The following is a 27,244-nucleotide window of genomic DNA, read 5'->3' as shown; positions in this document are numbered from 1 at the left end:
AGGTCCTCCTGTATAGCACAGGGAACTATATTCAATATCCTGTGATAAACCATAATGGAAAAGAATAAAAAAAGAATGTATATGTGTGTGTGTGTGTGTGTGTGTGTGTGTGTGTGTGTGTATGTATGTATAACTGAATCACTTTACTGTATAGCAGAAATTAACACAACATTGCAAATCAACTATACTTCAATTTTTAAAAAATTGTTCATTTTCTAATGTTAAACCAACCTTGCATTACTGATATAAATCCCACTTGAATATAGTATATTATGCTTTATAATACTGTTGGATTCAATTTGCTATAATTTTGTTTAGAATTTTTGTTATCTATGTTCATGAGAGACACTGGTCTGTAGTTTTCTTGGACTGTCTTTGTCAAGTTTTGGTATCAGTATAAAAAAAAAGACCTTGAAAGTATTACCTCTTCTTCAATTTTCTAGACAAATGTATGTAGAATTGGTATTATTTCCTCCTTAAATGTTTGATAGAATTCACCAGTGAAGCCATCTTGGCCTGGAATTTTCTTTGTGAAAGGTTATTAATGACATCAATTTGATATATAAACAGCTAATCTGGTTATCTACTTCCTGAGTGACCTTTGGTAAGAATTTGTCCATTTTACCTAAGGTGTTGAAGTTATGGAGATAAAGCTGTTCATAATATTCCCTCATTATGTTTTTTATATCTTTTGAAACTATAGTGATGTTACCTCCCTCATTCCTGATATTGGTAATCTGTATCTCCACTCTTTGGTCCTGATCAGGATAGCTAGAGATTTACTGATTTTACTGATCTTCTGAAGAACCAACGTGTAATTCCTTTGATTTTCCTTATTTTTCTGCTTTCTATTTTTTTATTTTTTACTTTGATCTTTCTTTTTTTCCTTCTGCTTACTTTGAGTTTAATCACTCTTCTTTTTTTAGTAAAGACCATTGATTTAAGACTTTTCTTTTCTAATCCAGGTATTTAGTGTTATAAATGTTCCCTTAATACTGCTTTAGCAACATCCCACAGATTCTGTTATGCTGTGTTACCATTTTCATTCTGTTCAACATACTTTCTAATTTCCTTTTTGATTTCTTCTATGATTCATGTGCTATTTAGAAGTCTGTTATTTAGATTTTAAATATGGGGAATTTTTCAGTTATCTTTCTGTTACTGACTTCTAATTTAATTCTACTATACCCAGAGAACATACTTTGTATGACATCAATCCTTTTAAATACATTGAGACTTATTTTATGACCAAGAATTTGGTCTATCCTTGCAATGTTTCATGCACACTTGAAAAGAATGTATATTCTGCTGTTAATGGATGAGTGTTCTAGAAATGTCAATCTCTGCACTTATTGAGTACAGTGTTTTATAAATGTCAACCAGGTCAACTGGCTGACAGTGTTGTTCAAATCTTCTATACCCTTCATGATTTTCTATCTACCTGTTCTATAACTGAGAGAAAGGTATTGAAATCTCTGTCTGTAATTATGACTTTTTCTCTATTTCTCCTTGCAGTTCTCTGCTTAATTGATTTTTTGTTGTTGTTCTTTTTTTTTAATTTATTTATTTTATTTATTTTTGGCTGCATTGGGTCTTCGTTACTGCACGTGGGCTTTCTCTACTTGTGGTGAGCAAGGGCTACTCTTCGCTGCAGTGCATGGGCTTCTCATTGTCATGGCTTCTCTTGTTGCGGAGCATGGGCTCTAGGCACGCAGGCTTCAGTAGTTGTGGCTCGTGGGCTCTAGAGCTCAGGCTCAGTGGTTGGGGTGCTCAGGCTTAGCTGCTCCACAGCATGTGGGATCTTCACGGACCAGGGATTGAACCCGTGTCCCCTGCATTGGCAGGCGGATTCCCAACCACTGCGCCATGAGGGAAGCCCTGCTTAATTGATTTTTGAAGTTCTATTATTACACGCATAAATGTCAAAGATTATTATGTATTATGCCTTTTGGATTAATTCACTCCTTTATTAATTATCAAATGATCTTCTTTATTCTTTGCAATATTCTATGTTCTAAAATCTACTTTGTCTGATATTAATATAGCACTCCTTTTTTTCTTTTTTTTTTTTTGACTGGCATGATATCTCTTTTCCATCCTTTTATTTTTAATCTATTTGTGCCTACGTATTTAATGTGAGTTCACAGTAGGCAGCATAGAGCTGGGTCTTGCCTTTTTGTCCAATCTGATAATCTCTGCCTTTTAATTGGAGTGTTTGGATCATTTACATTTAAAGTAGCTACTAATGTGGTTAGGTTTAAGTCTATCATCTTGCTATTTATTTCTGTTTGTCCCATCTTTTCTCTGCTCCCTTCTCCTTTATTGGGACTAATTAGTTTTTTATGATTCTGTTTTTACCTCTTCACTAGCTTATTAGCAAAACTCTCTGTTTGGTTATTTTAGTGGTTGCTTTAGGGCTTATACGTATACATCTTTAACTTAGCCTACCTTCAAATGATATTATAACACTTCAGGTATAAGAACCTGACATTACTATACTTTCACTTCTTTCCTCCTGGTCTTTAGACTATTGTCATCATATACTTTACTTACTTGTGTCTTATAAAGCCCATAATACATTGTAATTGTTTTGGTTTAAACAGACAATTATCTTTTAAAGAGATTTAGATAACAAGGAAAAAACTCTCTTTCTCATTTCCAGGGTTCTTCATTCCTTCATGTTGATCCATATTTCCATCTGGTATCATTTTCCTTCTACCTAGATAACTTCCTCTAAAATTTCTTCTGCTGGTGAAGAGCTCTTCCAGATATTGGATGTCTCAAAGTCTTTATTTTTGTCTTCATTTTTGAAAGATATTTTCATTGGCACAGAATTCCAGGTCGACAAGTTCGTATTTTTTCTTTAAATATTTTTAAAACCTTGCTCCACTCTCTTTTCACCCATATTCCTTCTGACAAGAAATCTGTCATCCTTACCATTGCTCCTCTGAATATAATGTGTCTTTTCCCTCCCTAGTGCTTTTCAGACTTTCCTTTTTAATACTGGTTTTGAGCAATTTGATTCTGACGTGCTTTGGTTTCTTCATATTTACTGAGCTTTAGTTTCAGTAAACTCCTTGGGTCTGTGGGTTTACAATTTTTCAACTCTTACTTCTTCAATTTTTTTCACTCTCCCCACCCCCACCCACCCAAGGACTCCAGTTACAAGTATATTAGGTCACTCAAATTCTTCCCACAGCCCACTGATGGGTTTTTTCATATTTATCAAAAATTCTTTTTTTCCCTGTTTCATTTTGAATAGTTTCTACTGCTGTCTTCTAGTTCAATAATATTCTGTAATGTCTAACCTGTTGTTAATGCCATCTGGTGTGCTTTCCATTGAAAACATTGTAGTTTTCATCTGCAGAAGTTAGATTTCCGTCTGTTTTATTTATACCTTTTAGGTCTCTATTTAACTTATTAAACATATGAAATACAGTTGTAATAACTCTTTTAATGTTCTTGTCTGCTAATTCTAATGCCCATGACAGTTATGGATTGGTTCCAATTGACTGCTTATTCTTCTCATTACAGATTGTGTTTTCCTGCTTCATTGCATGTCTCATAATCTTTCACTGAATAGATGGCAGACACTGTGAATTTCACCTTGTAGGGGCTGGACATTTTTTGTATTCTTATAAATATTCTTAGGCTTTGTTACAGGACAAAGTAAAGGTAGTTAGAAAGTTTGACCCTTTTGGCTCTTGCCTTTATGATTTGTTACATGGGTCTGGAGCAGGGTTCAGTGTAGGGCTAATTTTATTCCCTACCACTGGGGCAAGACATATCTGAGTACTCTATGCAATGCTCCACAAATCATGGCATGAGTTTTTCCCACCTGGCCGGTAAGAACAAGTACTATTTCCTGCACTACGTGAACATAGGGCACTGTTTCTTTCCCTGGCCTCAGGTAATTTCCTCACGTATACACACTGATCAATACTCTGCCAAACACTCCAGGGGAACCCTCTGCAGATCTCAGGGATTCTCTCTCTATGTAGCACCCTTCATTCTGATATTGTCTGCAAACTCTAGCTGCTTTGGTCCCATTCCATCTCAACTCAGAGTTTGTTCGTCTCCACCTAGGTTCCCTCTTGTAGCACGAATGAATTGCAGATGGAAATTCGTTCCAGGCAGAAAGCTGGAACAATCATAGGTCTCGCTTCATTTGTTTCCCCTCTCTTGGGGATCTTGTCCTTCACCACTTGGTGACCAGCGTATTAAAAACCATTGCTTCTCGCCTAATGTATTGCATAAAGCCTAAATGTTCCATCACTAAATTTTCTGTTTATGCAGTCAGTTGCTTGTCATTATATGGTTAAGGATACAAACTCTTAAGTCATCTGGGTTTAAGTTCTGAAGACTGCACAACAAGGTAAATATACTTAACACTACTGAATTGTACACCAGAAATGGTTAAGATAGTAAATTTTATGGCAAGCATTTTCTTATTAGAATAAAAAAATTCTCTAGGTTTGAATCCCATTACCTTCATTTATTAGCTTGTTTCCCTGATCAAGTGGAAAACTCAACTTCATTTTCCCACCCTTAAAACAGAGAGAAGTAAGGGTCCCTGGTGGCGCAGTGGTTGAGAGTCCGCCTGCCGATGCAGGGGACACGGGTTTGTGCCCCAGTCCAGGAGGATACCACATGCCGCGGAGCGTCTGGGCCCGTGAGCCACACCGCTGAGCCTGCGCGTCTGGAGCCTGTGCTCCGCAACGGGAGAGGCCACAACAGTGAGAGGCCCGCATACCGCAAAAAAAAAAAGAAAGAAAGAAAAACACAGAGAAGAATACCTCTTTTTTAAGGCTGTTACAATGATTAAATGATTTAAGCCATGTGTGGCAATCAGCAAAGTACCTACCATACAGTGAAAGCTCAGTAAATTTTTCATAGTCATCACCATCTCTTCCCTTTCCTCCACTTCCTTTTTTGCCTTCTCTCACACTTGTCTTTGAGACCTATATACACAAATTGAGGCCATACATTCAGGAATAAAGACAGAACTAGGTTTGAATTCTGACATTTCCTCACCATAACTACATGATCTGGGTAATTATTAAACTTTTTTAAAATCTCAGGGTTTTTTTTTTTTTGTCTGTAAAATAGAGACAAAAGTAAATAACTTAAATGCAAGTAAACTGCTTAGCACAAAGTCTAGCATGAAAAGACCATTCAATTTAAAATACTGAGTCACTGGTGGGAATGTAAATTGATACAGCGACTATGGAGAACAGTATGGAGGTTCCTTAAAAAACTAAGAATAGAATTACCATATGACCCAGCAATCCCACTACTGGGCATATACCCAGAGAAAACCATTAATTCAAAAAGACACATGCACCCCAATGTTCATTGCAGCACTATTTACAATAGCCAGGTCATGGAAGCAACCTAAATGCCCATCGACAGATGAATGGATAAAGAAGATGTGGTACATATACACAATGGAATATTACTCAGCCATAAAAAGGAACAAAATTGAGTCATTTGTAGAGACGTGGATGGATCTGGAGACTATCATACAGGAGTGAAGTCAGAAAGAGAAAAACACATACCGTATATTAACACATATATGTGGAACCTAGAAAAATGGTACAGATGAACTGGTTTGCAGGGCAGATATTGAGACACAGATGTAGAGAGCAAACGTATGGACACCAAGCGGGGAAAGTGGCAGGGGGTGGGGATGGTGGTGTGATGAATTGGGCGATTGGAACTGACATGTATACACTGATGTGTAAAAAATGGATGACTAATAAGAACCTGCTGTATAAAAAAATAAATAAAATTCAAAAATTCAAAATAAAATAAAATTGACTCCTAAAAATAATAATAATAAAATAAAATAAAATACTGACTCACTTCACCATACTCTTGAATGCACTGCTCTCAAGAGAGGTGACAGAAATGGAGTCTGAAACTAGAATCCAAAGCAATCTTACAACTAGCATAGAAAATATAGTGAACCCAAGGTATAAGAGAAAATAAAACTTCCCAGTATGGAACTTCTAAAAATCAGGACTCAATAATGGAATTATATATTGTACCAATGCATCTTCCATATTCCTTAAAAATATCTTTGACTCTGTATGTGGCTTTTTAAAAATACCTCACACAAGATAAAATATCAAGAAAAAATCAAGAATGGGGAAGTTGTACTATGAGAACTTTGGGGTAGGTCTTTCATTTTCAAAATCAAAGTAGGATTACTGAATTGTATTTCTTTTAAGTGGACTGAATAGTCATAGTACAAACTTAGCTTTGCAAAGTTACTGCGTCCACTCCTTTTTCGGCACCAAAAAGTCAACTTTTTAAGTCACAATGCAGATAAAGCATTTTGCCACCTCTGATAACTTAAAACAGTAACTATGGCTGTTCTGGTGAAGCACATGTGATAACGGCTCAATTATTTGAATGGATGTAACACTTCTGGGAGAGTTATTAAACAAAGTCGTCTCTTCTCTGTGCCACACACAAAGGAATTTTATGAAGCAACATAATGTTTACCTTCACTTACAAAGGATCTGAGTGATGACTTTCAGAATCTTTACAATTGAGATAAAACATAATTCACTGGGTTTAAATGGGAAAGTTAAAAACGCTACCCAGGGACATACAGTTAACAAGTCCACTTCAGTATCAGCTTCTACAAAAGACCTATGTTTCTTTGTTAACTGTGCCTAAATATCAGTATTTATGATATGGTCACGGTAATACTTTAAAAATTATTGAAGAAAATGTATTAAATGAGGGAATTCCCTGGTGGTCCAGTGGTTAGGACTCAGCACTTTAACTGCTGAAGCCTGGGTTCAATCCCTGGTGGGGGAGCTAAGATCCCACAATCCACATGGTGCGGCCAAAAAACAAATGTATTAAATGAAACTGTATTATGCAGTTTCTCCCTCCAATACTTAATGAAACAATGGGAAAACCATGGGAAAAAACAACTATAAAAAGCAGCCCACCCTCCCACATTAAAAAAAAATCCTCAAGAACTAAAACCAAGTAAGAAATGGATATAACTAGTGTGTGTTAGGGCTAGCTGATACGGACTCACGAGTGCCAATTCTCTTCCCAACTGTGTTCAGTGACATGTTGGTAGCTTGAAATCAGCCATGGGTAGAGTATTCATGCTACTGAAATTAGAAATAGCTACAAATCAGAGGATTTTTTTTTCTTGTTTTCAAGAGAACCAGTGTACTAAAACAACACTGGGTATAACCTAATGGTATATCTTTCAAAGAAGCAGCCAAGGAAATAAACAGAATACTCTAATGAGAAAGTGTCAAAGCATAGCACACTGAACTCCAGACGCTGCCCCTAACCCTCATAAGCCATACAATTCACTTTTTAAGAAAATCTCAAGAGAACAGAGCCCTGGAATTCTCAAAAAGGTTGTATATGGTCATGAGTCCTGACTGCACAGAAGTAGGTAAAACACAAACTCTGTCACAGAAAAAAAATGACAGAACAAAGAAGAGCCACACCACTATGAACATGTCGAAACATATCAGAGCAAAAATAATGAAAAAAAAAAAAAAAGCAAAAGAGAAAAAAACCCAACTGAGAAGGAAAACAAAAAACACTTAGAAACAATCCGGGACAAACTGGAATCAATCAGTCTTAGATGATATTAAGGAATTCTTGTTAATTTTCTTCAATACAACAACACTGTGGTAATATAGTAGGAGAATAATCTGAATTTGGGGAGATGTACTTTGAAGTACTTAAGAGTAAAATAACACGCATAATTTTCACTGAAGTGATTCAGAGTGGGACAAAAAAGAAAAAGAACACAACTGCTATCAGTTTCCACTTCTGACTATAATGGAGTAAGAGGAACTAAATTTAACCTACCACCACAAACATTCAGAAAACTTGACAAAATACATTGGAGGATAAACAAATGAGATAAGATCTACAATTGGCCCAACTTAACTACCCAGAGGCAGTTTCAGGTCAATATGCAGGGCAGAGGAACCCAAACAGAGCCTGCTGGTCTTGCTGAATTGAGGAGCCACGTATCTGAGTTCTGAGAGGCCAGGCGTTTAGAATTTGTGGGTCAGAGTGCCAAAGAAAAGGAAGCTAACAGAAAAGGAGCTCAGAGATCTAAAGAAGGGTCCCCTTACATGTTTGGCAGATTCATATCTGATCATGTGAGAGAATCAACTATCCCAGGCCAAAAAAATAAACCACAAAAAGAGTAAGCAGAACAATCTTAAAAGTTTATATTGATAGGGCTGGGAAGTGTTCATATTCCCACCATCCAGAGAAGACAGACCTGTAATATACGGAGCATTGGGTAGAGCCCTCAGGAATACATCACCTTATTTACGGGGCAAAATTAGCCACAGACTAAAGGCTGTTTGGGATCCACTCTAACAAAGCTTAAAGGCCATCTTCCAAAGGACTCAACTGATTCCAAGTAGTTTAATTGTACACCAAAAAATATGTGACAGTGTTTAAAGGCAAGACAAAAATCAAACACACACAAAAAAGTAAAAATCAAGAATGATCTGCATCCAATCAAAAATTACCATGCATGTAAAGAATCAGGAAAATGTCTTTTTCTCATATTACTGGAGAAAAAATCAGATATTAGAAACAGAGACTATAGAGATGATGGAATTAACATACAAAGAAATTAAAAGTTATCATGGGCTAACAGCTGAAAACTAGAGACAAAAAAACCCTTAAAATCAGCTGGTGGGTTAGACCCAAAGGAGCTACAGAAAAAGACACATTACATACAGAGGAACAAAGGTATAAATGACAGCATAACTACATAAGACAGAAGATAATTCAGCAACATGTTTAAAGTACTACAAAAAAAAACTGTCAACCTAAGATTCCATACCCAATAAAAATATCTTTCATAAATGAAGATGAACGAAAAAAAAAGGTAAAATGAACCCTTTTTCAGACATCAAAGCTGACAATTATCACCAGTAGACCTGCATTACAAGAAATGTTAAAGGAAGTTTTTCAGGCAGAAGGAATATACCAGCTGGAAACCTGTGCTGACACAAACCTGTGTTGACACAGGAACAATGACTATAATGAGAAAATAAAAATGATTTCTTCTCTCGTTCTTTAATCTCTTTCAAAATTAAGTGATTGTGTTCAAGAAACACAATGTACTATGGCATTTATGACACACATAGAATTAAAATGTATGATAATACAGCACAATGGAGGAGAGGAGAAATGAAAGTACACTATAAATGAAGTGGTATTTTATTTAAAGGTATACATTTTTAAGTTACAGGTGTATGCTGTACACCCTAGGAACAACCTCTAAAAATATATACTAAACAGGTATATCACATAAGCCAATATCAGAGATAAAATGAAATCATTTTTTAAAGCAAATTAATCCCAAAGAATATAGAAAAAGAGGAGTAAAAAGGACTATGAACAGATAGAACTAACAGAAAACAAACAGTAAGATGGTAGTTTTAAACTCAATCTTATCAATAATTACATTAAAAGTTAATGATTTAAACATAATTAAATGGAAGTCATTTTATTATTTTTCAAGAAAGAAAATGTTAATACAGGCTGTCTAAAAGATACTTCAACAAAAATAAAGATGAGTTAAAGTAAAAAGAATAGGGGGCTTCCCTGGTGGCGCAGTGGTTGAGAGTCTGCCTGCCGATGCAGGGGACACGGGTTCGTGCCCCGGTCCAGGAAGATCCCACATGCCGCGGAGCGGCTGGGCCTGTGAGCCATGGCCGCTGAGCCTGTGCGTCTGGAGCCTGTGCTCCGCAACGGGCGAGCCACAACAGTGAGAGGCCCGCATACCGCAAAAAAAAAAAAGGTAAAAGTTATACCATCCAAACCCTAATCCAAGAAAGCTGGAGTGCCTACAGTATTATCAAAGTAAACTTTAAAACAAACAAACCAAAGGAAGAAAAAAAAAAAGAAGGATTAAAAAAAGACATTTCAGGGGCTTCCCTGGTGGCGCAGTGGTTAAGAATCCGCCTGCCGGTGCAGGGGACATGGGTACGAGCCCTGGTCCAGGAAGATCCCACATGCCGTGGAGCAACTAAGCCCATGTGCCACAACTACTGAGCCTGCACTCTAGAGCCTGTGAGCCACAACTACTGAGCCTGCGTGCCACAACTACTGAGCCCGTGCACCTAAAGCCCATGCTCCGCAACGAGAAGCCACCGCAGTGAGAAGCCCACGCACCACAACAAAGAGTAGTCCCCACTCTCCACAACTAGAGAAAGCCCGCGTGCAGCAACGAAGACCCAATTTAGCCAAAAATAAATAAAATAAATACATTTTTTTAAAAAGTACATTTCATAACCCATCGAAAGAACGTGACAATCCTAAATGTGCATCACATAACAGAGCTTAAAGTATGTGAAGAAACAGCTGACGGGGGGACTTCCCCGGTGGTCCAGTGGGTAGGACTCCCCTCTCCCAGTGCAGGGAGCCCAGGTTCAATCTCTGGTTGGGGAACTAGATCCCGCATGCATGCCGCAACCAAGAAAAAAAAAGAAAAAAAAAATCCCGCATGCCGCGGCTGGAGATCCCACATGCCTCAACGAAGATCCCGCGGGCCACAACTAAGACCTGGCAGAGCCTAAATAAATATTTTTTTTTAAAAAGAACGAGGAATACAATTTTTTAAAAATTAAAAATGCTGACAGAGCTGAAAGTAGACAAATCTGTAAATTATAGTTGGAAATCATGAACACTCCTCACTGAACAAGTAGACAAGAAATAAGGACTGAACACTATCAAACAACTTGACCTGATTAACGTTTACAAAATAGTCCACCCAACAATAGAGTATATATTCTTTTCACAGGCATATGGAGTATTCACCAAGATAGACCTTAATTCTAAGCCATAAAGCATGTTTCCATCAATTTTAAAAGACTGAAATCAGAGAGTATGTTTTCTGACTACAGTGCAATTAAATCAGTAGGAGATACTTGGAAAAATTCCCAAATATTGAGAACTGAACACACTTCTAAATAGCCCTTGGGTCAAAGAAGAAATGAAAAGGGAAATCAGAAGGATTCTTAATTGACTGCAAAGAGCACAAGGGAACTTTACTGGTTAGTGTAAATGTTCCATATTATTATTATTATTATTATTATTATTATTATTATGGTGGTGGTGGTTAAACAACTATATACCTTTCTCAAAATTAACTGTTGAATTTTATTGTATGGAAATTATACCTCAATAAAGCTAATTAAAAATTTTTTAAAGAAAAATGGTGAGTCAAAGTGGTAAGCATATGGGTATTTGGCCTTTCTTTTACTCTTCCCTAAGTTATACGCTTTTTCAAAAAAAAAAAAAAATCCAGAATCTAAAACAAAGACAATTCAAAATAGTCCAGCTTGTCCTCCCTTCAGGAAAATAAATAAAATCAACATTCTACTCACCTCCAAGAAACTATTTATTAAGCATCCTATAATGACTCATTATTCAGCAGTATATTTTTGTTGATAGGATAGACATAAGTAGTAAAAGTTGGGGGGATATAAAAGAGTAAATGACAACCAGTGATCCCAACATGCAAATCCTACACAGGAAACCTGATCCAGAACTTACAGATTTTTCCATAAACACTAAAGTATTCTCCATTATGATCTTAATCAATTCCCATACTTCTGATACAATAGTCTATTACTTGAAGTAATATTCTACTACTTGACAATATACTGGAACCCTCTCCATTTTATCTTCCTTAAGATTATCCAGGTATCCCAAGCAGCAGCAGCACACACCATAATTACCCCAAAAATACCTTGTGAAAAACACCAACGCTGTCCTGCCTCTCCAATCCCACTTTTGTACCAGAAACACAACCTTAAAACAACTAGGGAAAAATCTGTCAAAACAGTCTGAAAGATGCACACTATTGGCAAAACTTCAGCAAGCATACATGTCTGCTCAGTTCAGAATCCAGGTCTCCAGTGATGCTTCTGATTAGAGGAGCCTAGTTCAGAAGACTAGTTTACATGCCTGTGTCCTAGTTGCAACTGAAAGGCTGGGGAATCTAAATTAAGGAGATGGAATTCATAAGGCTGAAAATGTGCCAAACAAAGCAAGGTTCAAAAGGTTCTAGACAATCAAAAACCATTGCAAATAACTGGCCTCTTAGCTTCCATTCCTGCCCCCGACCCCCGACAGTCTATTTTTCACACAGCAGTCAGAGTTATAATGTTCAAATAAAGTTACATTGTGTCACTCTTCTGCTCAAAATGTTCCACCCCTCACCCACCCCCCTCACTAGCTGTTCCCCCTCCACAGCCTTCATCATGATTTATAATCTCAAAAAAAAAAGTCATAACCGTGGCTTATAATGCTGAAGATGATCCTCATAAGGGGCTGCATTCCCCCACTCCACTTCCATACGGGTCTCACCTTATCTTCTACCACTCTCCCTTTACTCTGTGTATTACAGCCACATTAGTCTCTTTATCGTCCCTCTGCCTGGAACATCTTCCCCCAAAGCAGGGTTGGCACACTTCATTCAGATATCTACAAAATTTCTTCAGAAGCTTTCTCTGATCACCCTATCTAAAAGCTTATGTCCCAATCATACTCATTCTAATATCCTCCTCTTTCTTCATATTATTTTTTATTGACATATCCCTCTACCACCAGAAGTTCCACGAGAACAAGGACTTTGATTTGTTCAATGATGTACCCTCATTACCTAAACAAAGTAAGAAAACATGTTTGCTGTAAGAATTAATGAATCCACTCAACGTTTCACGGAAATTTCCTTTTTCATATGAATTTATAAAGAAAGCAGCCTATACCTTGCTGATAAGAAAGCCATCAATCATCAGAAAATGTGATCTATGATACTCATCCAAGAAGCATCAGAATTTCTAACAGGTCTAGTATTTGCAAAGTGCTACTTGTTAAAATTAAAATTGTTATAGATCTATTCGCTAGGTAAGTTTTTTTTTAATCTTCTATTGATGCTAATGAGTGCATTTCAGGTATTTGTCTCTGCAATTACCTATGCAGCTTTCATCACCATTTTTCATGACTTTCTGAACAGTTAAAAATGTTACATTCCTTTTCGTAACGAAGTTTTTCAATAACCGTGGAAGTATATGGTCAACATATCTTACTTTATGTTTCAACAGTTTAGCAAGCATTATCTTTATTTATAAGTCACGTGTTAGAATCCCAACTGTGCCACTTACTAGTTGAGTGATCTTGGACGTTACCTACCTCTCTGTGCCTCATTTTCCCTGTCTGTAAAGTAAGTGAAATAGCAATACCTATACCTAACAGTGTTGTTATATGGATTAAATTACTTAATATATATAAGGGGCTTAGAATAGTGTACAGTACATAACAGGTAAGAATTCAGTAAATTATGGTTAAATTAATTAATGAATGTATTCTCTCATTTCACCCTCATAACAACATTGCAGGGCAAGTACAATTAATCTTAGGATAAGGCACAGAGAGGTTAAGCGATCCACCCAAAACTACAAAAGTTCCTTTTATTTTTTATAAATTTATTTATTTATACATTTATTTATTTATTTATGGCTGCATTGGGTCTTCGTTGCTGTGCACCGTCTTCCTCTAGTTGTGGCAAGCAGGGGTTATTCCGCATTGTGGTGCACGGGCTTCTCATTGCGGTAGCTTCTCTTGTTGCGGAGCATGGGCTCTAGGAGCGTAGGCTTCACCAGTTGTGGCATGAGGGCTCGGTAGTTGTGGCTCACAGGCTCTAGAGCGCAGGCTCAGTAGTTGTGGCACACGGGCTTAGTTGCTCCGCGGCATGTGGAATCTTCCCAGACCAGGGCTCGGACCCGTGTCCCCTGCATTGGCAGGCGGATTCTTAACTACTGCCCCACCAGGGAAGTTCCCAAAACTTCCTTCTAGCTCAAACATTCTGTGATTCTAAATTTACCCTAAAATGAAAATGGGTTTTTTAAAGTTTCATCTTGGGAATATAGCAAAGTTTACAAGTTTTATTGAGTAAAATCAGATAACCATGAAGACGTTCTACATTTCACCTTTTAGTCTAATTTTTGCAGTGAATGACAAGTGCTAAGTGCTTTAATAATATTTTTTAACAGGAACACATAGTAGTTGAGAAAAAGCAATTTGGTTTCTATAAAGAATATTTTAACCCATTCAACCTACCTAATTCTTTTAATTAACTGGGCATATAAAACTAATGAGCAAAACCAATACACTAACAAAAATGGTATTTTCATTCCATTTTAAAGTCAATTAAAGTAAAAAAGATTAATTATAAGCTTTGAAGGCTTTTTTTCCAGACATACTCTTAGAAAATTGGAATTCTTATGTAATTCATAAAAAGTGAAATTATCTAGTTCAGTAATCATTCATCTATTCACTCAGCACATATAATGGGCACTTACTATATGCACTATATACTATATGGGCATTGTTTTAGATGCTGGGAATATAGCAGCTAACAAAACAAAATTACTGACCTTAGAAAACTTTATTCTAGAGAAGGAAGGCAGACAGTAAGACAAACAAGTAAATAACTTCATTTTTTTCGGCGCATAATCAATTTATTTTATTTTATTGAAGGATATTTGATTTACAATGGTGTGTTAATTTCGCCGTACAGCAAAGTGACTCAGTTATACGTATATATTTTTTCATATTCTTTTCCATTATGGGTTATCACAGGATATTGAATAGAGTTCCCTGTGAACAAGTAAACAACTTGGGATGGCTATAAGAGTGTTATCACGGGGTGACTGGATAGAGAATGCCAAGGAAGGGGTTTGTATTATATGTATGTATTTATATGAGGTAATCAGAAGACTTCATAATATTTCAGTAAAGACTCAGAAAGAGAGCAAAGTACAACAATGTGAGTGTACTTAAATACTACTGAACCACACAGCTAAAAATGGTTAAGCTGGTAAATTTTACGTGTATTTCACCACCATGTAATTTTTTTTTAACTTAAAAAAGAAAGAGGGTAGATAATACAGCAATCTAAGGGGGAAACTGTTCCATGTAAAAGGATCAGCAAGTGCAAAATCCCTGAGACAGGAGCAAGCCTGGCAATTTTTAAAGAGCTCTGTGTGGCTGGAGCAGAAATGAACAGTGGGGAAGGACTGGGGGCAGGAGGTAGGGAGAACAAGCATACATGTACCTCAGGTAGGGCCTTAGAAGCCACTATAAGGACATTGGATTTTACTTAAAATATTAAGCCACTGAATGGGTTTTTTAATTTATTTTGCTATTACTTTTTTGTTGAGGTACAATTCACAGAACATAAACCTCACCATTTTAACCATTTTAAAGTATACAATGTACCAGTGGACGGTTTTGACCAAAGCAGCTTTTGAACACAATCACATTGACTGCTATGTTGAGAAGAGACTGGGAGAACAAGAGAACAGGAAGAAGAGTTAGCAGGTTTTACGGCAATTAAAGTGAGATGGATGCTGTAGCAGTGGAGCTAATGAGAAGTTGTCAAAATTTGCATATACTCTAAAGGAGAAGCTGACAGGATTTGCATGCAGGGTGTAAGTGAAAAGAGGAATCAAGGATAACTCAAAAGTATTTTTGCCTAAGCAACTTAAGAATGGAGATCCCATTTACTGAGATGGGAAAGACTACAGGAAAAAAGACTGGGGTAAGAGGAATCAGAGGTTTGGTTTTGGACATGTTAAGTTTCAGATGCCCACCAGACATCTAGCTGGAGATGTAGCTGGGAAACAGGAGTCTAGAATTCAAGAGAGTCCTAGGCTGGAGATACAAATATAGGGGTCATCATCATATTAGGGGTTATTTAACACACCTAATAAGTAAGTACCAGCACAGAAACTTCTTCTTCCAAAGGTCTGTTGCCATTTAAATTAACATGTGATTTGTGGCCCATAACAGACTACTATTTTCATCCTCTAATTTAAATCCTTTATTTAGATGAAATAGATCTGTACAAAAGGAATCATAGCCTACAAGTCTAGGAGTAAAAAACAAAACAACAACAAACAATGCAAAAAAACTAATGTTCTGCTGCTGCCTCTGAATACATAACTGGAGCTTCTTTTATCACTGATATATTACCCAAGCAGGCAACATGAATGACAGGGAAGGTAACAGGAAGGACTCAATGGACGGCAATCTTTAACTCCTTTTCTCCCTTCTGATAAAGAATAGAATACTCACTGAAGACGTTCTCATCATGTAAAGTCCTTAACAATGGAGAAACAGATCTGTTACTAGACAATGATGAAAATAAACTACATTTAACCTAGAGTACAGTAAGATGTTAGTAATCTGACATCAAAGGAAAATGACAGGTTCCACTGAGCAAAATTTCTAGATAATTGGGGTTTATCTATGTGCCTAATATCTTTCCTTTTGAACCATTACTGATTTTTTTTCCCCTCTACTTTAACATCTTCTTGAGCCAGGCTCACCCTTATTAACATCTTCAACCTAAGAGGTCATAATGATATGATAAGCTCTAAGCTATTATGTTATTGTGCCATTGTTCCTACATAAAATAGCTCCATCCTGCTGTGTAGTTATTCTGTCAATGTCTCCTTTCTCTACTATTACTCTTTTTTACCTATACATAAAAGCATACCAACAGTGTTTTACTTTCTAGTCCTTAGTTGTAGTTGCCAGAAATCTGGCCTTCACAAAACATATAATAAACTCATATGGTACTTAGTACCTACAAGCTCCGTGGGAAATTTGAACAATTAAAAAATAAAAAAGAATCTTCTTGGTCATGTAAGGACAATGTCCTTAACCTTACGAGATGCATACTTAAGATTTTAAGGGTATCAACTTACTTTAGGGGGTTCAGAACAAAAAAAAAGAATACATATTAAGAGCGATAAAGCAAACGTGGTGAAAGATAATCACTAATAAACTTAGGTTAAAGGTATATAAATGTTAACTGGACTATATATACTTCCAACTTTTCAGAAAATACATACATTTTTAAGATAAAAAGTTAGGAAAAATTAAACAGTATATCAAGCAAATGCCTATGTGTAAAATTGGTAGAAGAATAATTGGACTGGACCTATAAGATGGAGAAAACATATAATTAATTTTCAAAAAAAAAACCTAAAAAAGTAAAGCAACACACACACACAAAAAATCACCTACAATACAAGAATGGCAGAAAAATGGCCAGCAGGTTCTATAGAAAAAACAACTCGGTCTCCTTGCCACTGGAGATCTTAAGGCGCTCTCTCCCTTTCCACAATTTGAGAACACTATTTTATTTCCTGTGACTGTTTTCAAAGTCACCAGGATAATGGTATTTACTAAAGGTAATCCAACTTTAAAAAATGTTTTTTTCTTTTTCCGTATCACAAAAGTTTTGTAATAGATACTTTTGTAAAAGATATAACCTATATCTCACCATCAAGAGATTTAGTATCTGTCCTCAAGCTTTTAAAAAATGAATACATGTATAGGGGGCTTCCCTGGTGGCGCAGTGGTTGAGAGTCCGCCTGCCGATGCAGGGGACTCGGGTTCGTGCCCCAGTCCGGGAAGATCCCACATGCCACGGAGAGGCTAGGCCCGTGAGCCATGGCCGCTGAGCCTGCGCGTCCGGAGCCTGTGCTCCGCAATGGGAGAGGCCACAACAGTGAGAGGCCCGCGTACCGCAAAAAAAAAAAAAAAAAAAAAAAAAAAAAAAAGAATACATGTATAAATTTATCTGTGACAAAACTGAAATGGTATTATGCATAAAATGTTCTCTAAGGTGCTTCTCCCGTCTTAACTGTAAACATTTTCTAATGTCAAAAAAAAACGAAGAAAAACAAAAAACCTTTCAAAGAACCTGACTGACCAAAAGTCAAATGGCTCAAATACTATAAGTACAAAGAGCCTAAATTATGCTCTGATGGCAAAATGACCCAATCTTCGTACAAAGGCAGAATCTAACAACCTCATTATACTTTAAGAATCATACCTGGAATATAGTAAGTATACCATAAATGCTAACCATTATGATTATTTCCCATATTCCATGGGTAGGCAGCATCTTACTTCTCAGGAATGCTTGCAAACAAAAGCTTCCTTCCTCGGGCTTCCCTGGTGGCACAGTGGTTGAGAGTCCGCCTGCCGATGCAGGGGACACGGGTTTGTGCCCTGGTCTGGGAAGATCCCACATGCCACGGAGCGGCTGGGCCCGTGAGCCATGGCCGCTGAGCCTGCGCGTCAGGAGCCTGTGCTCCGCAACAGGAGAGGCCATAGCAGTGAGAGGCTCGCGTACCACAAAAAAAAAAAAAAAAAAAAGAATAGGGCAAAAAAACGCAGAATGAAAATTTCATTAACATCGGGGGAAAAAACAGAGTATATCTTACTGATGGTGGATAACACCTTTTTGTGGGAGAGCAATATTATGTAAGAAATAAACTTGTTTTCCTATTAATATCAAAGAAAGTTGACAGTACAGTCTTAAGGATGGGGGAAAGAAATCTGCAAAAATCTTTTGACATTACATATCTCCCTATTTACAGAAAAACTCAATTACAATAAATGAGAGGATGTGTAAGAATAAGCTAAGGCTGGCACACTTCCATTCGTCAGAAAAATTACTTGTAATCAAGTTGTTTTCTACAGACTTTTCACTTGTGTAATTTTAAAATTAGGAACCAAGAGCATTTTTCCACAACTTTAAAGTGTATTTCCTTCCTAAGGAACTTGAGTCATCAACTGTGTCTGAGGCATCACACTGGGTTGACCAATGCTTCTTATATTTGATATGTATTCACTCTGATCTTGAAGCACTAAATACCATTAACAAAGCTGTTCTCTTGTATGACAAAGGTAGACTTCCAGGAACTATAGTGTCCTATATTTCAGCAATATACTTAAGTGCCTTTACTGCAGTCTTGGAAAAGTTACTTCTAAATTGTGACTTCAAACTTAAGCCACAGTATCTATTTCTTCACTAGAAACCAGTCAAATCATTTTCTACAAATATCTACACCTAACAGTTACAAGTGAAAGCTCAAAATAGGAGAGTATGTCTACAATTATAAGCATATTCCAACATACCCACTTTTTCAGATATGCTCGTCTCTAAGAATTAAAAATAGTAAAGTTAGCTGGCTCAAAGTGAAATTATAAACTATAAATTTTAAACTAAATCTATCACAAAGGACATAAAACATCAATAGTGAAAACCTACCAATTGTATTAAACTTCAACTACTTATGAAATACAACTTAAAAATCCAAAAGTGGAATACGTACATAATTTAGATTTCTATGCTGATTTGAAATGCCTTTACACCATTTCAAGTAAATGCAAACATAAGTACAGAGAAGGGACTTTGACTTTCAGCCCACCACACATACACACACACACACACACACACACACACACACACACACACAAAATGGCTCCAGCTACCACTGCAATGTTGATATATATTTACCCCACACTTTGCATTTTATCCTAAACCTACTCTCAGCACCCCACCCTTCTCCCATATTGTACCCCAAACCATCTGCCTCCACCTCCTTCCAGGAAATCTGATGTGTAGATAAAACAATTCTGCCAAAGGTGCTACCAATGACAATAAGGGGAGGGAGAGATGGAGTTATGAAAAAGACATGAAAGTTTTTGAGTACTTATGAGTTAAAATTTTGAAGAAAATAAATTGTGAAAAGTTGAAGTTGAATAGAACTAATTCTGAAGAGAGATTTGCAGAGTAAGCTACTGGTTAAGTGCCTCAAAGTATCTTTCCACAGAAACTAAAATCCTGCTAATCCATGGCTCTTCTGGGTTAACAAGAAACTGGTTTGCTTTGGTTTTCAGATAATCCTCATGGGCTATCAGTCATTCAATCACTACTATAAATTAAGAGAATCAGATTTTCTTCCCAAATGCAAACTCAAAGATGAAGAATGGGCAATGCTGGAAAAAAATTTTTTTCCTAACTGTAGTGCACAGAACACTGGAGGAGGAAGGCTTCAACAGGATAAGAATATGGGGAGTTTATGTGACTTGAGTAATCAAGACAGTAAGCTATCAGAAATAACAAAAACAATAAAAAAGATGAAGAGGACAAAGACAGCAAATTCCTTGCTAGAGCAGAGTTTCTCAGCCTCAGTTTTGGCCCGATAATTCTTTGCTGTGTGGGGGCTGCCTTTTGCATTGTAAAAGATGTTTCACAGCATCTCTGGCTTCTACCCACTAGATGCTAGTAAGCATTCCTCAAGTTGTGACAACCAAAACTATCTCCAGACTACTTATAAATATTTCAGTGTCTGCTTGTGTATACATTTTAACTACACATTAATTTTTTAAAAGCTACAAAACCACATAAATACTATGATGTAAATTCATAATAACAGGCATTTTAAAAGACTGAATGATTAATATTAAAAAGTGATAGAACTGTGTTCGAGAAGGAATTATGGATTTCTCAAATTCTAGTTGCTAATGTTTGATAATGATGTTCTAGTATTTCAACTTTTAAAAATACATTTATTTATCTATATTTTGTAACTAATAGATTCCAAATGAAATTAGGCCTGGAAACAACATATTTTTAACAATATTTGCACATCACTTTACAATCTCTTCAGCATTTTACGAACTTCTCCCACTTAATTCTTAGGAAAAAAGAAGCAAATTAATATTCTACCCAATTCATAAGTATAGGATTCTATCCATATTCTTTTGAAAATTAAATCCAAAGTTCAAAGTTTTTCAAAAAATATGTGTACATATATATCCCTTGCAATCATTAATGCAAGCAAAAATAAACGAAAGAAAATTCTGCTCCACAAATCATATATGTACATTTGCCTCAAACGCAGAAGTCACATTCTTTTCCCCAATTTGTGTCTGAAATAGGAATTTCACAATTCACATATAATCAACAGTATCAAGCATAGTCTTTTCTCACTGTTGTGGCCTCTCCCGTTGCGGAGCACAGGCTCCAGACGCGCAGGCTCAGCGGCCATGGCTCACGGGCCCAGCCGCTCCGTGGCATGTGGGATCTTCCCGGACCGGGGCACGAACCCGCGTCCCCTGCATCGGCAGGCGGACTCTCAACCATTGCGCCACCAGGGAAGCCCTCAAGCATATTCTTGAACTGAAGAGCCTAATTCCAACTGAAGGACAGTAAATATATACTTGTAAGGTAAAAATATACTCGTTAATGTACCTTTAACTTCTCCTTTCCACCTCAAATTCACCAAACTTCTATCTCCCAACTGTCAGGAACAGTGCTTCCCAAGTGACTAACCACAGATTATTGAAGGACTGTGCAAAGTTTTAACCAATGCCCAACAAAAGTATTAGTTTGCAAGTAGGATAAAATTCAACTCTGACACACATCCCAACCTATAACCTTCAATCTAGATTCAAGATCTTAGACACTTTCAACTTCAAAGGCTGAGGTCCTCAAAGCTTTATAAAACTACACTCTCTCCAATGCAACAGCCTCTAAGATCCAAACTCAACACAGAGTAAGCCCTCAATAAATTGTGATACCTTCACATTAAACATTTGCCAAGTTTTACTAGTTTTTCTTCCATATGATTTCTTGTTGTACCCGTATTTGTTTCTACAATCACTACCCTAACCCAGGACTCAATCACCCAGTTCATCAAGCAGCTAATTTATTCCTTATTGTATCATATCCCAACTGCTCAGCCAACCAAAATTCCACAACACTCTTCTTCATGGTTATCATGGCCTATTATATGAATAATGAGAGTCCCAGTCATTATGGCCCAGTTAGCATTTCTCCTTATTTCCTGCCATGGACTCTCCATTCCAGGCCAGTAAGCCTACATGCATCTTACTACACTATAAGCCATTCTCTTCTATCTCAAAAAGCTCTCCCAAACTGGCTGATGTCCCTCCAGCTTAATAAATCCTCATTTCAACTGCAGCTACAATACATAATTGGAACTCTATTTTTATATCTTGGCATTTCTGTCTACTCTGACAAACTCAATGTTTTTTCTTCTCTTCTCACTCAAGACTGTGCCGTCATGACTCCTACGAGCCATAGACATACAATAAACACTGGTGACTAAACAGCAATGTTCTAACTGTACATGTTCTCACATTGTTTAATTGGAATTGTAGTAGCTTCAGAATGAATTCACCCAACATCAAAGAGAGTCTACACCCCCTGAGAACTATTCTCAGTACTGCTATTTCCTGCAACCTAGCTAGGACAGGACTGTCCCCACCCCAGTAGTCCTAAGGCAAAGCTTTCACACTGCTAGACAGCAGTGTTACTGCCCTCATAGGAATCTAACTGGCAGGATTATTCCAGTTTTTCCATTTATCCTTAGTATTGCTCCTTTTTCCAAGTACAAAAATTGACAGCTAAAGCAAGTTTAGCCCCAAACTGTAAGCTGTTCTTATACTAAACCTCCATCATTTAAGATTAAATTCAGCCCATTTAAAAGGGACACAGGGGTTTCCCTGGTGGCACAGTGGTTAAGAATTCGCCTGCCAATACAGGGGACATGGGTTTGAGCCCTGGTCTGGGAAGAACCCACATGCTACGGAGCAACTAAGCCCGTGCACCACAACTACTGAGCCTGTGTGCCACAACTACTGAGCCTGTGTGCCACAACTACTGAAGCCAGCGCACCTAGAGCCCATGCTCCCCAACAAGAGAAGTCATCTCAATGAGAAGTCTGCACACCACAACGAAGAATAGCCCCCACTGTCTGCAACTAGAGAAAGCCCGTGTGCAGCAACAAAGACCCAACGCAGGCAATAATTAATTAATTATTTTTAAAAAGGTATGGGGGGCAATGGGTAAAATGCCTAGGCTTTGAAGTCAAACTGGCTTGGGTTTGAATATCTAATTCACCACTTAGCAGGTAGATGATGCCAGAAAAATTATTTCTTCAAGCCTGTTTCTTCAAATGTAAAATATCACCACTCCCTCATATATGTTGAAAAGCGAAACTTCTAACACAATATCAGATACACAGCAGACATCACAGAAATGTCCCTTTACTCTCCCTGCTCCATCCTACAAGTTCGTAAGATAATTTTTAAAATATTAGATAATAAACACCCTTGAAGATCTTAAACAAGTTATAAAAGGGAGATCAGAAAAGACAGAGGTGCTTGCCATGCCCAGTTCTCTCAAACCCTGCTACTCAGAGAGGTCCTGTACACACACAGAAAAGATACTGCTAATGTAGGGGATGGCTTGAAATGGGCCTTCTCAAGATGATACAGCTAGCTGGATTATCAATCTCAGGTTGAAAAGATGAAGAGTCAGAGCTCCTTAAAGACAAAAGACACGACTTCCCTGGTGGCGCAGTGGTTAAGAATCCGCCTGCCAATGTAGAGGACATGGGTTCGAGCCCTATTTCAGGAAGATCCCACATGCTGTGGAGCAACTAAGCCCGTGTACCACAAATACTGAGCCTCCGCTCTAGAGCCCACTAGCCACAACTACTGAGCCCACGTGCTGCAACTACTGAAGCCCGTGCGCCTAGAGCCTGTGCTCAACAACGAGAAGCCACCGCAAGGAGAAGCCTGCGCACCGCAATGAAGAGCAGCCCCCGCTCGCCACAACTAGAGAAAGCCCACACGCAGCAACGAAGACCCAACGCAGCCAAAAATAAATAAAAATAAATAAATTTATTTAAAAAAAGATGAAGACAAGAAGTCTGTCCCCTTTATTAATTTCATCATAGGCCCTTACTTGCTGGTAAAAGTGAAATAGTTTAAGCTTAAACTTTGATACTTTTAATACTTTTGGCCAAACTTCCAGAAAACTTATTTCTTTATAATGCATGCTACAAAGCGAAGCATTTACACCAGATTTTTTAATATAAAAAACATGTCGGAATTCCCTGGAAGTCTAGTGGTTAAGACTCCGCACTCTCACTGCCAAGGGCCCCAGTTGGATCCCTGGTCATCGGGGAACTTAGATCCCCACGAGCCGTGCCTCCATCAAAAAAAAAAAAAAAAGTGTCATATTCTAAAGTTCATTTAAAGTATGATTTCATTAAACCAAAACATGGGACTGAATTTACTGCTACAGCTAAAATACCTGTGGACCTCTCAAACACACCAATTAATTTTTTTAAAAGAGGAGAAAGAAAAAACATCAACTCACCAACATATTTGTGTTAAAAAAGTATAATTCACACATACATAAAAATTCTTTGGGCTATACTTAATCAGAAGTTCTAATAAATTTATAATGTGGTTGCATAAAATATTTTTATGTATATATTTGAGTCATGTCTAAATAGACATTAAACTCTAGAAAATTTATGGTATCTTCCTACAAATACAGCATAGGCTGGGACATGTGCAAGAAATGGACAACTTTAGGAAAGTTTAGTTTTATGATTCTAAACACATTCTCTTTTCCAGCTTCTCACCAACACACTAAGAGCAAGAAAAAACTAATGCAAAACAGTGACTGACAAATCGGATAGGGGAAAGCAACTAAAAAGTATAATTAAGTACCTAAAAATGATTTATACTTTAAAGTTAAATCCATATTTCCACTACAGCTTCTTCTAATCTACACAAACATATTCAGTCTCTCATAAGAGAATCTGTATGTATTCTATTCTATCATCCTCATAAAAACTTCTTACAAACTTGACCATAAAAGCTCAGATTTGTAATTAAAATATTATATATTACAAATAAATTACAAATATCTCCATACACCCAAAAGCTACAATCTTGATGCTAATTTTAAAATGAAAGATTTCTTAGTGTCTTTTTGAAAAAGTTCTGCTTAAAACAAATATCAAAAAGTAAGTAACCTTTTAACCAATGTTTAATGCGAAATGGTACTTTATAAATGACTCCAGAGTTCTGAATTTAGAAAATTTTTGTTTAAAAAGGGCCTTAGCCCACAAAGATTATGCTGTCAATTTATACTTTTTCTTCGACCATCAGAATACACCAGTTTCTATTCTTACTGTTTCACTCTTGAAAAGCAAAGGACATTTTATAGACTACTGCTCATCAGGAGTTTAAACTGCCTCACGTGGACGCCTTACTTTTTACTACCTCATAGAAACCGGTGTCTAACAAAAAGTGAAAACAGAAATTTCTTGTAAGCCACATTTAGAACTTAAATACAAATGTAAAAACAAAGGCCCTTATAGAGGGTATCCAGCACAGATATTTCAAACTAAACATCTACTAGAAGCTCCTAATCTGTTTCGCTAGAAAATGAACACTACAAACTACAATAGAAGTCTACCTACAAAGTATCATCCTCAGACGAAGTATAAGACAGGACAAAAATATGCTTGGCTCTGCAGTCAAAGTTACAAAGAAAAGAACGAAAACAATCCACTACATGAAATATTCAGATATTTTCTAAATTATCAAATTTGTCTATACTAATCCAAAGCACTCCGGAAAAACTTCCAATCTAATTCTCTTAAACATATTTTAAGGTCTTTAAGTATACTATGGAGGAAGTCAAAAAGTTAACCTAAAATAAAGCACTTTACACAACAACAAAATGATGCAGTTGGTCCTGGGATACAATGGAAATGAAAATTGTCTTCAAAACTGGAGTAATCAAGAAATTATATGCTTTTAGCACACTTAACGCCAACGTGGGGGGTGGAGGGTTGCCACTGTTTTGACAATCCACTAATTACACTGTATGTCTACTCCACCTGAGAGTTTAATAAAACTCTTCAAGTTGGGTCACCGAGGGACTGTCTCTCTAAAAGACGCAATCCAGCCTACAGATCAGTGAACATCCCGAAAACGGCTTATCTTTCTCCCCACCAAAACCTTTCCCCTGGGCAACAAAATGTTTGCACTGAACATAAACACACCCTACCGCAATCTCTCTCCGAACACCCGGACAGAGGCGGGGCACTCTGGAGAGCGGTAGCCGCCCGGCTCAGACGAGAAGGAGACCACTGTTACCCCTCCACGGGCGGCCCCTCTGCAGAACCGGGTCGGTCTGGATCGCCGCGCCCGGTAAAGAACAATACAATCGCAACTTCCCACGAGCCTGCGCGGCGGTTCTCCGCGACTGAGCGGACTCCGGAATTCGCCACCAGGCAGGAGCTGGGGGCGGAAGGGTGAGGAGGGTGAGCGCGGGACCAGGATGGCAAAGACCGGCGGCCCCGCGGCAGTTGCCCGCCCCGGCGCCCGTCGAGCAGGCTGCAGGGATGGTGCTGCCGGCCTGAGCACCACCGGCTCTCGCCTGGCGACCCGGATCTCGACTTTGCTTCTCAGGCAGGCGACCCCAGGCTCCCCTGCTGCTGGGGCGGCAGGGGGCGGGAAAGGCCTCGCCGAAGGCTCGGTGCCTCCTCGGCCCGCCACGGAAGGGAACGCGGTCGGGGTGCAGGGGACAATAGGGAGCGGGGAGCGCTGCGCGCCCGAGTGGCGCCGCCGGCCGGCCGGGCTGACTGACGCGCCAGCCACACGGAGCGACTGGGCTCCGCTCGGCCCGGCCGCCGCTGCCGCTGCGCGGTCTGCCGTGCTCACCGCGCCCCCGGCGCTCGGGGTCGTGCCTCACCTCCCAGTCCCGCCGCCCAGGAGAGGAGCAGAATTAACACTCTCAGAAACACCATCTTCCGCTGCCGCTGCCACCGCCTCCTCCTCACGGGTTAACAGCAGCACATCGATCCGGAGGGAGAAGCTGAAGAGGCTTGGTCCGGAGCCTCCACGGGGAGCCGGGACCTCCCCCGGCAGGAGAAACGGCGAAGCACCTTCCTCTCGCCCCACTTCAGGGGCCGGCAAAGCTCCCAGCACCTCCAAAACAGGGACCTCCCTCCCCCTCGTTCGTTTCCTTCCTCCCTTCCCCGCTTTCCTTCCCTCGCTCCTTCCCTCTTCTCTACCTCCCTCCCCCCGAGCCCGGTACCTCCGCCTCCTTCCTTGCCACGTGACCGGCGAGCGCCCAACCAGCAGGCGGAGCCGCACCCCTTCCTCCCGCCCCTCCCCCTCCCCCAGGTGCCCCAGGGGCGCGCGCATGCGCGCTGCGGCTGGTTCCCGGGCTCCTCGGCCAGCAGCTGCTTCCTGTCCGCAGGCGGAGAGCGGGGATTGGGCTTGGGAGGCGGGGTTTCCTGGGGTTCCGCCCCCGGACCGGAGCGCAAATCTGCGGACCGCGTAGGGCTGATTCTTAGAGCTGTTGAGAATTGTCTCGGGTTAAAATGGGAGAGTCAAGGGGCAGCTGTCCACTTCTTAACTTCACAGGGAATGGAGATTTTGGTTACTTCTTTTTTTGCCTCTCAGAGTGCACGACGTCTACTAAGTAAACAAAAGCAAAGTCCCC

General features: G+C 38.7%; 1 protein-coding gene across 1 annotated transcript in view; it reads right to left on the bottom strand.

Moving 5' to 3' along the window:
- ADAM10 (ADAM metallopeptidase domain 10) overlaps positions 1-26,809 on the bottom strand; it is a 111,193-nt gene extending 84,384 nt beyond the window's left edge. The window contains exon 1 of the mRNA XM_079914873.1: positions 26,489-26,809. Within this exon, the coding sequence (XP_079770999.1) occupies positions 26,489-26,543 (55 nt within the window). The 5' untranslated portion in view covers positions 26,544-26,809. The remainder of the gene's footprint in view (positions 1-26,488) is intronic.
- Positions 26,810-27,244: the final 435 nt, after the last annotated feature.

The sequence above is a fragment of the Stenella coeruleoalba genome (genome assembly GCF_951394435.1).
Source record: "Stenella coeruleoalba genome assembly, chromosome: 2".
NCBI classification, from domain to species: Eukaryota; Metazoa; Chordata; class Mammalia; order Artiodactyla; family Delphinidae; genus Stenella; species Stenella coeruleoalba.
This window is presented reverse-complemented; position numbering and strand designations above follow the sequence as displayed.